The sequence below is a fragment of the Geotrypetes seraphini genome, chromosome 3 (genome assembly GCF_902459505.1).
Source record: "Geotrypetes seraphini chromosome 3, aGeoSer1.1, whole genome shotgun sequence".
NCBI classification, from domain to species: Eukaryota; Metazoa; Chordata; class Amphibia; order Gymnophiona; family Dermophiidae; genus Geotrypetes; species Geotrypetes seraphini.
Window position 1 is genome coordinate 73717850 of NC_047086.1, and position 12229 is coordinate 73730078.

General features: G+C 43.1%; 1 protein-coding gene across 1 annotated transcript in view; it reads left to right on the plus strand.

Moving 5' to 3' along the window:
• CSMD1 (CUB and Sushi multiple domains 1) overlaps window positions 1-12229 on the plus strand; it is a 2397241-nt gene that overhangs the window by 1716011 nt on the left and 669001 nt on the right. The window contains exon 23 of the mRNA XM_033936341.1: window positions 3786-3942. Coding sequence (XP_033792232.1) covers window positions 3786-3942 — 157 coding nt within the window. The remainder of the gene's footprint in view (window positions 1-3785; window positions 3943-12229) is intronic.

The following is a 12229-nucleotide window of genomic DNA, read 5'->3' on the forward strand; positions in this document are numbered from 1 at the left end:
GCTGACGTCAGAGGGATGGGCGGAGCTAGCTCTCGCCTCTGCCCCTCACTCTCGCCTGCCCTGCTTCTCCGATTCCTTCCTTCTTCCTCTTTTTCTCTTCTCTCAGCTCCTCTTCGCCTGCCTCCCGACTTGCTTCTGCCTGCCCTGCTTACTGGGCTCTGATGTTATCGCGCCGTTGGCTCCTCCCCTTTTAAGGGGGAGCTTCGGATCGGTGCCTGGCTGACGTCAGAGGGGTGGGCGGAGCTAGCTCTCGCCTCTGCCCCTCACTCTCGCCTGCCCTGCTTCTCCGATTCCTTCCTTCTTCCTCTTTTTCTCTTCTCTCAGCTCCTCTTCGCCTGCCTCCCGACTTGCTTCTGCCTGCCCTGCCCTGCCCTGCTTACTGGGAAGTGTCATCTTAATGTGTTTGCATCATGAATCCATTGTGAGGCATTATGACACTCAATTTTTTCTTTCTATTCCCTTCTGAATAATTCACATTTTAATAGCTTTTTTTGTAAGGAAATCTACACTACATCAAACCACCTAACACCATCCCCCCTTTTAGCAAGTTGCGCTAGAGGTTTTTTAACGCGGGTCTGAGCAACAAATGCTCCAATACTCATAAAATTCCCATGAGCATGGGAACATGTACCACGCTAGCCCACACTACAAACCTCTAGTGCAGATTGATAAAAGATGTGTGTGTGAATTTTAGAAAAACATTAGATCTGAATATTTTTAGTAACCTTAGATAAATTCTACAGATAGCGGCTTTCAGATTTTTCACCAAAGAACTAGACAATTCATGCTAATATTCAGTTCCTTTATATCCATTATGAAGTTCACAGCCAAATTTTTTTTAAAAAACCCTCCTTTTAATAAATGATTTTCAAAGCTAGCTTCTAAAGCTATTGATATTGACAAGAATTTAGATTCCCAGTGGAGAACACTGCACTGAAAGACATACTTCTGAGCACTCGAGAATCAAAAATGAACAGTGCATTTCACTTTTTTTTCTTTTTGATATGCTATCAAATGGTGTGTTCCTTTTACTATATCTGATCTGAAAATCAAAGTTACTATCAAGCTTATTATCAAGAATGCAAGACGACAGCTCAGCTTTAACATCTCAGAGCTACCTTTAATTGATTCTGACAAAAGGGATTAGAATAGATGGCTTTCACCTCCCACTCCCATACACACTGATCATCTCAGAATAGACCCCCCGTATATTAATAACAATTTAAAAGGTAGGGTTAATAAAACTTCTAAAGAAATATTTATATCTTAATATTTTGTTTCAAATAGAGCTGTAAAATTCCCAAAATATTAGGGATACCCTAGAATATTTTCCTGATTATTATAATGATAAGGATTATTAATTATTTGTACCATCTTTTGAAGACATTCACTAAAGGCAGTGAACAATAAGTTAAAGACATAAGCAGTAAACAATTACAATATAAAATGTTCAAATAATAATGTACATTATAGGATAGAATGCTATTTACAATGTTAACACAAGACAACAAGAATATCTTAAAAGACAGCAAAAGAGACAAGTGGAGGTGGAACATACTGAATACAGTATACAGGAGTTTAAATATATCCTAAGGTAACTAACAAAAAAAAATTGCACGTGGATTCACAAATATTCATGTGGCTGATGGCAGCTAGAGTAGATGTAGTAAGCAAGTTTGGCTGCCATATAAGTGTGGTTCTAACTAGCTAGTTGCCTCTTCCTTTAAAACAGTGCTCCTCAATCTAGTCCTTGGGGCACATCCATCAAGACAGGTTTTCAGGATATCCATAATTACAAGGGCAAAGCAGGAATTAAAGGCAATTGTTAAATTATGCAATAACCAGACCAAAGCTAGCAAAATGCAACATATGTACTCATATATTACCTGTTGGATAGTTTGTCTACGCATAGTGCAGTACTTGGCCTTTAGTTAAGTGACAGCCACAAGATCAGAAACATGGACACTCCATTGCAAGATTGCACCATCGAAGAACAATGTGCAGTAGTGCACTTTCTTTGGGCAGAGGGAGTAAAACCTGAAACGGACCTGGTCCGGTTCTGGTCCCAATACTGCCGTGCCCACATTCTGTCGTCTCTCAGATATATCTGGAGACAGTCTCTTTAGAAAGGACACTCATGCAAACGCTTATTATTCCAAAGAGATGTCCATTTATTCTGAGTACTACATACATATTTATAGCAGTTTACATGGGTCAGTTTTTTCAGCATATGACTGTAGGAAAGACCATAAATGGAATAAGGATACATAAAAGCAAGGGAAGGAGGTAGCAAGCATAGGGGAGGAAGGAGGGGAAATTTCCACAACCATAGCATACACTACTGTCTTTTGTCTAAAGTCTAGCAAATGTTTCTTATCTAAGTCCTGACTCACAAGAAGCAAAATCACTCAGCCAAAGCACAGGATGTGGGGTTCATAACATAAGGAGGATATAACCTTGGCAAAACTAATCAGCTACAGAACAGAATGAGGACACAGAGCTCAGAACACAAAGAGAAAAGACCTTGTAGCTTCTTGGCAAATGAAAACTGTTTCAGCAGATTTTTTATATGTTACACAAGCAGGAATAGAATAAACTTACAAGAAGTATATGTGCCCCTTCAAAACCTGTGGAAATTCACCATCGATCAGATATTGACTCAGTATTGACATAGCACCATGAATCAATGAAAGGTTTATGAGTGGGTAAAAAGGTTTAAAGTGTGAAGAAAGGTGTAACCAATGAAGGTTGTTCTGGTCGCCCATCAACAATGTGCATACAAGAGCACATCAACAGGGCAGATGCCTTGATAAGAGAAGACTGAGGGATAATGGTGTCTCAATTGGCTACAGATTTGGATATCAGCAATGGATCTGGCTTTGTCATAATGCATGATGATTTGAGATACAGGAAAATCTGTGCATGATGGGTTCCCAAACAGCTTACTGATCTGCACAAGCAACAGCGTGTGGAGGTTGTGACCCAGTTCCTGAGAAGGTATGAAGAAAATCTGAGTATTCTGGAGAAAATTATCACCAGCAATGGGACATGGGTGCATCACTGCAATCTAAAGAGCAAAAGACAAAGCATGTTGAAGTAAAGGAAGAGGTGCTCACTTGACTTCGGGAACAGTCACAAAACTTCTTCTCTGCAGGAATGCAGAAGCTAGTTGAATAATACAGTAAATGTGTCATCTTGCATGGGGACTAAGTGGAAGAGCGATATGTTCAGTTGCTCACAGTTACTTCTATTAAAGCCAATGGTGTATTTTGCCTTTACTTTTGATTTACCCTCATAATATGCATTAAATACATTTACATACTAAGGAGGGAGTGGACACTTATCTATCTTATATATATTCACTGACGATATCCTGAAAATATAACTGATTAGTTGCACCTTGAAGACTGGGTTGAGAAGGTTTGGCATAAGAGCCAAACTTTCACCCACTTTCTGAAGTAGAGATAGTTGTGCATTCAAATGTGTGACTTCAAGAATGTGGGGCTACTCCTTATGGCACACTGTGTCATATTGCATAATTTCCTTTGAAGAAGGTATGGTTAAGAATGTTCCTTGAGACCTTAGAGGTCCATTTATTGAAGCTGTACAAAGCATATCATAATTTCTTTCCCAATAAGGAAGTCATATTACTTGGAAATAATAGTAGTAAGAAGACCTTTGACAAATGATATTTTAAAACCATATCTGTGGACATTGTAAGAACAGCAAATAATTGTCTGGTCAAGAATTGGTTTAATATGTTTTCTTTCTTTTTTTTTACTAAGGTTTATGATGGGAAAGATAGTTCTTCCCGACTTCTGGGAACTTTCACCAAAACTGAAATGATTGGATTGGTCCTAAATAGCACCTCAAACCATTTGTGGATAGAATTTAACACCAATGGATCGGATACTGATCAAGGGTTCCAGCTCACCTACACCAGTAAGTAGCTAACGGATTATACAATTATTATTTCCCAAATATATCAAAAGCTCTCAGCCCTACCAAGAAGAGAATAATGTGGATCCATGAAGTTATTCCACATTTTTTAAATACTTTTAGTTTCAATGATATGAAATGAAATAAAACGTGTCAAGAAAAGTATGCAATAACTTCTAAGTTTCATGGTTCCACATCATTATCTTCTTGGTTGAGCTGAGAACTTGTCAGCGGCCCCTCATAAGCAAGACACAATTGTTCTGGAATGCACGATAAATTTTGAATTTTGGGGGAAGAGTTCTCTGTGATATAGCTATAGAGCTGTCATTCATTTGATGCATTGTTGTAAAATTTTGGTCATTATACATTAAAGAGACTTTGAAAATTTCAGAATAAGAAAGAAGAGCTAAGGGAAAATAACATGGGTCATGGAATCGAAATGTACTTATTCTTACCTGCTGAGATCTGATAAATTGATGAATAGCTAGCATATAAAAAGAGGAATTAGCTTTGTTATGAAACAGTTTGCATTTAAATGTGAGCAGTGAATACAAGTCAGTGGGGTACTTATATTAAAAAGACCTAAAATTCTAAAAGTGCATGAACAGTATTATTTATGGTTAACATTTAGTGATTATTTCAGCTTCACAGTGTTTTTCAAGATGATTAAAAATCAAACAAATGTATAATTAGTTTGCAAATATCTGTCCATTTATATGAAAACGAGTTGTCTGCTATGCAATAAGGCCTTGATATTCTGTAAAAAGAGGTCCAAGAACTGTTAATATAAATATTAAAATTAAACAAATCAATACAAGTAAATGAGAAAATTTCCTGCATAAAAGGAACTTTTAATGTTACAGCTAAATAAACTGATATCCTAACCTTAAAAAGATAGATTTAGTTGAAAACTGGGGTCCTTACATTTATTTATTTAAAACATTTCTAACCCACTTAAATCTAAGCGGTTTATATAAAACATGCATTATCAGCACAGAACTAACACATACATAGATAAATAGAAAAAATACTTCTAAAACATTTACAATCAGAATCTCAATTCAATCAAGAGAATACCTCAACAAACAAAAGCTGTCTTCAGTAGTTTCCCATGTTATCAAATATCGGAGAACAGCATCTAGGTAGAACTCTCTTTCTTTATTTTTATCTAATTATTTTACATTTTGGAAATTATTGAAGGACTATTTATTTAGGAAGCTTTTGCTAAGAACAATTTAATGTAATATTTTTACTATGGATTTTATGAAAACTATCTAGTTATCTTATATTGAAAGCAGTATTGAACTTTAGTTGGCAAATGTGAGTTATTAATTTTTTTGAATGTAATGTAAAACCACTGTGTTAATAACAGGAAGAATACTTTTGAAGGGAGATCTATGACATGGTTTTGGCCCTAATCCTCCTCTTAGCCCATCCCCTGTTCCTGTTGCTCCTCTTCTACCAAGTTCTACTCTTAGGCCTGATTCTGTAAAGTACATCCATATTAGGTGCCACTAGGCACCCTAATCAAGGACACCTAGCAATGCCTAAATTCGGAATTTATACTCAACTTAAAAAAACAAAATTGGCTAAATTGGTGTGGTAATTGACTGTGCTAGTTGTCAGCCAATCAAAACAAAATAAAAAAATGCCAATTAAGATTTCAGTGCAGAACTCTTAGGATGTCTAATGATGTCTGTGTGAAGGCACCCTCCAACACCTACCTGAAAAGTAAACGTGGTTAGGGGCGGAGAATAGGCATGGTTGACTCGGGCATCACTAGGCATCTGAGTTAGATGCTAGTAACTTAGGCAAAGTAAAACCTGGTCTAATATACTGGCACCTACCTCTAGGGCACCTAGTGATACCCAAGCATGCCTAGGTTTCAATAAGTGGCACCTAGCAGTTGATTAACAGCCATGCCAAGCAGCAGGCATGGCTTACTCACCATTTATAGAATCAGGCCCTTACTGCCTCCCTTTCTGCTTTTGCTCTTCTCTCACTTTCCCAGGTTGCTAAGATGGGCTCTTCTTTGAAACCATCCTCTATATATTGTCACACCCGCGCTCTTGAGCTGCATTGCGAGCCCCCGGGATCGTGACAAAGTTCTTTGGCCCAGCATGTCCCTTACCACCAAGGGACCCTTCAGGACTTTGCCTGGCTTCTTATCAGCCTAATAAGGGCATGCAAGGGAAGAGTCCAAGTCAGAATGCATTAAATTATGGTTACTGGTTTCATCAAGCAAAAAGATAGGCTTCAGATCAGCAGTTTCAAAACCAACAATCATTCACCTTTGGCCAACATAAGCTTCCCAATCTAGTGTCTAGGTTTTGTAAGTAAAGCCTTATCATTCAGTCCCCTGCCTCTGGACTTCCTCAGTATTCTGATACACAGTCCTCTTCACCAGAGCAGGTAGTTTAAGAACATCAATTTAGAACATTCACTAAGCTGCTTATGCTCCAGCAGCTGTGCCAATTCATGGGCATGTAAAGCCCAGAAAAGAAAAAAAAAACCCTGTGGGGGAGGAACGTACCTGGCTCAGCCTAGCAGCTAACAGGAAAATACTTCCAAACATTTCTTAGGCTCAAAATTAAAGCTCTCAGGCACAAACTTAATGTTCAATATAAAAGGAGAGATATACAAATCCCCTTCAAAGCAAACACTGTCTTCTCTGGAGGCTCAGAGATTGTAGCAAAGCCACAACACATATTTCTCACTGCATTTCAGCATCCATGGAAAATAACCTCAGGTCCTATCGGACTTTCCTTTGTGTCCATTGCATTCCCCTGGGTTTTCTTCCCTAACTCTCAGAGGCAGAAGCAAGCTCCTCTGCATCTTATCATATGTCAGTCTGTATTATTGGACTCCTCCAGGTGAAGAGAGAATGGCTGACTCTCACCCAGGTTTACCTCTCTCTCCGTTTGCCTCCACTCTGCTTGCCCCCCTAGTGTTCTGTACTGCCCTCGTTTAAGCTGTGGAGAGACACTCCCCCTCAGCCTAGGTGGGGGAAGGGCCTTACACACACAAGCTTGTTCCATCTGACTAAGTGCAGGTTCCTTTCCAGCCTTGACTCTTACATGGATAGGCTGCTGGAAAAGTAGTAATCTCCTGGCAGGCTTAGGGACAGGTTTGAACTGTGTGCAGCTTTCAAGCTTAACCTTTTCCTGTCCTGTCTCTTCCAACTCCACTTCAATGTCTGAGCAATAGTCAGCTAGCTCTGTAATCTGTGATTCTACTTGGTCAGATTTCTTCCATAGGGGTATAATGTATTTCTTCCTTATCCCTGTGGCAAAACCTGGACCGGACTTGGGTTTGTCATAGCCAAAACCCAAAACGGACTTGGGTTTGTCATAATATACTGACCCACTGCCTGCCTTCCATCTTATATATCTACTGCAGCCTCTTCTGCTTTCCTTTCACTCTATGGTCACTGCCAGCCTTGCAACTGGAATGTTTCCAGCCCCTTGGAAACAAGCACCAATATACTTCCACATTTAGAACCACAAATCAGACCAATCCAAGTAAGTAGTGTATTTTTTCTTAAAGATGGAAGGACACTCGGAGTGGACCCTCGTCCAGCAGCCGGGGTACTGTCTTGGCAGGTCACTGGTGCTGGTGGGAACAGGCAGGAGGGTAGGAACCGATGGTCGGCTCTGGGTGCTGTGGTTGGAAGGATTCTCGGCCGCTTCTGGGGGGCGAGGCACGCTCAAGCACTTAGCCCAGGAGGAGGAGAGGAGGCTTGAGAAGTTCAGAATAGAGGGGTTCGGTGCAGGTCATTGGTGTCCTCGAGGGGCTACTCGAGAGGGTGAGGCTATTCACAGTCAGTGGCTATGCGGGCAGCGGCGGACTGTCAGCTTCCCGGCAGTCGCTTCACAAAGGCGTGCACTAAGGCGCACACGCCTTTGTCGGCGCACCGAACAGCTGCACGCCGTTGGCGCTGTTGCAATCTAAGCAAACGTCCCCTGTCGGGGACTGTAATAATTTTTTTTTTTCTGTAGATTTGTTCAGGGTTTTTGCACAGTTGCTTCTTCTGTCAAGTTTTGATTATTGCAGCTTTACTCCGGCAGGTTGTTCTAAGGCTCTGTGCAACAAGTTACAAGCTAATTCAAAATGCAGCACTCAGGTTGATTTTGGGGTTACACAAGAATAAATCTGTTAAATGTTTCTATGCTAGGTTGCACTGGTTGCCTGTTATAGTAAGAGTTCATTTAAAGCTTTGTATTATGGTTTGAAAATGAAACAGCAGGGAAATATATGCAGTATAGAGCAGTGTATGTATTTTTCCCTTGGCTGTTCCTAAAGTTAATCAGTTCTGTATCTTAGCTGGTGGTTTGCAGCCTTCTTTCTCTGTCAGCTTATAAAAGTACACTATTAGTAACAAGCCGCTTTCCAAAGCCCCACATAGCAACGATAGTCCATTCTCCCCCCCCCCCCTGGGAGTTCGCTGTGATTGTGGTTCGAGAACATGAATTGTGATGGGGGGGGTTCCCTATGGTACCCAAATGAACAAAAAATTGCAGATTGTGACTGGAATGTATAAAGATATCCCATTCATTTTTCTGTATACTGCCTGTTTTAGTTTCCCATACAGTTTTGTACTTATTGTGCACCTTGCGTCCTTGTACTGTCGGATACCTGTACACTCTGTGTTGCAATCGCTAATAAACTATTACACTATTAGTGCTATATTTTGCTTATTCTAGGAACCCTAAACTGCACTTTTGACCCTTGTTTTTTCCTATGTGTGCTTCTTGCACCTGCTCTTATGTGGGGGGGGAGGGGCCGGCGGGATTTAGATATGCCGCTGCCGGAGCTAAAACCCACGCTACTCATTAGGAAAGGAGGTGGTTAGTTTTTTCACTGTTTCAGCTTTTTTCAGCTTATTTTTAAAAAATGTTCTGTACTTCCTATTATATAGTAATGTTTTACTATTCTTTGGTTATTAGTTCCACAAAGTGGCCTTATTGAGGTCTCTATACCAGCACCTCAGCCTTTTCACCCCATCTGGCTCACCTATTCCTGTATGAATATATCTCCTGGCTATCTTTTATTTGATTTGGTGTGTTGTCATATATTGCATATATATTGGGCTCTGTCAGTTTCATAGACATCCATCAGTTTCACTGGTTTGATAAAGGTGTGATGCAGACTTTTCTTTTGATACATGGGCCCTCCATTTACTAAGGTACGCTAAGGGGCTCATATAAAAAAAAAAACCAAGCATCTAAAAAGTGGCCTAAATGGCTACTTGGACGATCAAAAAGCCTGATCGTCCAAGTACCCATAATCAAAGCTGGTTTTAGATGTATCTAAAACCAGCTTAGGCCCTTTCCCCTGCCTCTAATACGCACAGAGAGAAAAGAGGCATTTTTAGAGGAGGGGAAAGGGCGGGCGGGAGGTGGGCCAACCTAAACCTAGATGTGCAACAGGTATAACCAAATACTTTAGGCAGGTTGCCTAGTCGGCACTTATACGTTTGACTTAGACCAAGTCAAAACAGGTATAAGTGCCGAAAAAGGGGCTGCTGAGCTGATCATGGCTGCTGCGATCAGCTCAGCGGCCCCAGAAACCTGCCTACCCCCTACAGCAATGATTGCGGCAGGAGAGATGGCTCATCTCCCCTGCCGCGATCCACCCTTCCCCCCCCCCCAACGATCAGGGCAGGAGGGAGCCCAAGCCCTTTCTGGCCCGCGGCACCCCGACTACGTTCGAGGCAAGAGGGAGCCCAAGCCCTCTTGCTCCAGCGGCACCCAGACTATGTTCGGGACAAGAGGGAGCCCAAGCTCTCATGCCCCAGTGGCACCCCGATTACGTTTGGGGCAGGAGGGAGCCCAAGCCCTCCTGGCTCTGCACTTTCCAACCCATGTCCCCCCCCTCCCACGATCCAGCCAGGAGGGAGCCCAAGACCTCCTGGCCACGCAACCCCCCCCCCCTACAAGATTGGGGCAGGAGGGAGCCCAACCCCTCCTGCCCAGGTGGACTCCCTACCTCCCACCTCCACTAAAATACGGGCAGGAGGGATCTCAGGCCCTCCAGCACTCGAATCGACCCCCTCACGACCGCCCTTTGAACCCCCGATCGTCCCCCCCGCCAACCTGTGCCCCTCCGGCCGACCCCACGACCCCCCCACCCCCATCCCCCCCCCCATACCCTTGAAACGTTGGCCGGATGGATGGGTGCAAAGCCCGCCCATCTGGCAGGCCAGCCGGCTCCGGAATGGGGCCGAAAATGGCCCAGGCAGCTCAAACCCTGCCCACAGGTGGGGCCTGAGGCACCTGGGCCAACCAGAATAGGCCTGGGAGCCTTAGGTTCCTCCTGTGGGTAGGGCCTTAAGCACATGGGCCGGGTCAGTGGGGGTGGCGATCGGAAGTTCGGGGGACGGTCTTGGGGGGAGGTTGATTCGAGGGCAGGAGGGCCTGGGATCCCTCCTGCCCGCATTTTAGTGGGGTGGGGGGGTTGGGTTCCATCTGGGCAGGAGGGGTTGGGCTCCCTCTTGCCCAATCTTGTAGGGGGTGGGATTCGCGTGGCCAGGAGGGCTTGGGCTCCCTCCTGGCCCCATCGGACTCGGGGGGATTGGGGATCACGGGGCAGTTGGGCTTTGGCTCCCTCCTGCCACGAACATAATTGGGGTGCCGCTGGTGCAAGAGGGCTTGGGCTCTCGGCCCGATCGTTGTAAGGGGGGGGTGTGGATTCTGTAACCGGTGTTGTTTTTGACAGACACCGGTTATAGAATCCAGCTTTGAGGCGAAGGACTGGCTCCTCCTTCGTCTAAAAGCCCTTGTTTTGGACGTTTGGGGCTTAGGCTTTTTTTAGGTTCATTATAGGGTATAAGTTTAGACGTGGTAGTGGACTGGGCGTTTAAACAGCTGAATGTAGAGGCAGGCCATTATCCAAAAAAAACCTCCTTTTGGACGTTTTTTTGATAATGGACATTTTCCCTGCTTCTATTTTCAACGTTTAAGGCCTTAGGCCAAAAGGGGACTTAGACGTTTTTTTTAATTATGTCCCTCCACAGTGTATATATTTAAATATTTTTGATGTTTGATTTAAGAACATAAGAATTGCCACTGCTGGATCAGACCAGTGGTCCATCATGCCCAGCAGTCTGCTCATGCGGCAGCCCTCTGGTCAAAGATCTGCACCCTAACTGAGACTAGCCCTATCAGCGTATGTTCTTGTTCAGCAGGAACTTGTCTAACTTTGTCTTGAATCCCTGAAGGGTGTTTTCCCCTGTGACAGACTCCGGAAGAGTGTTCCAGTTTTCTACCACTCCCTGGGTGAATAACTTCCTTACGTTTGTACGGAATCTATCCCCTTTTAACTTTAGAGAATGCCCCTCTCGTTCTCCCCACCTTTGAGAGGGTGAACAACCTGTCATTATCTACTAAGTCTATCCCCTTCAGTACCTTGAATGTTTCGATCATGTCCCCTCTCAATCTCCTCTGCTCGAGGGAAAGAGGCCCAGTTTCTCTTTCGCTGTACGGCAGCTTCTCCAACCCCTTAACCATCTTAGTCGCTCTTCTCTGGACCCTCTCTAGTAGTACCTTGTTCTTCTTCATGTACAGCAACCAGTGTTGGGACGCAGTACTCTCCAGGTGAGGGCGTACCTATGGCCTGGTACAGCGGCATGATAATCTTCTCTGATCTGTTCGTGATCCCCTTCTTTATCATTTGATTCAAATATCAGTAATTATGTTTTATGAGATTTTTATGCAATGTTTTTACTTTACATTTTATGTTCTCAGTCAAATATAGAAACATCAGAGAGAGTGCCAAAGCCAATGTGAGCAGCCAGTTCGTGGCTGCTCGTGCTGGAATTATAAAGGTGGGGGGTGGGGGGAAGGAAAGGATTGGGATGGGGGGCAGAGAGCAGGAGGGGTGCACCCATGGTGGACTGCCACTTTCTACGCCACTGACCTTATGGCTCCAGCAAAAGGAGGACAAATTGAGACATCTGGATTTTACTTCCAATGAAAGCAATGAAAGTAAGGAGGACATATTAAGGAATCTAGATTTTACTCCTTAAAAGCAATGGAAGTAAAACCCGGATGGCTCAGTCTGTCCTCCTTTTTCTGGAGCCATATGGAAGCCCTACAATGTGCTGTTTAGTGCAGAATTACCACGAGAGCCCTTAACTCCTAAAAAAACTTGTGTCGGTAAGTGCTCACATGGTAATATTTTTTAAATGGCAACATTATCACATGACCCTTAATTCAATAAATGGAAAATTATCCATTTTACTGCTGCAGTAAAACGGTCTTACTACATGGGGAAAAAAATCCACAGAAGG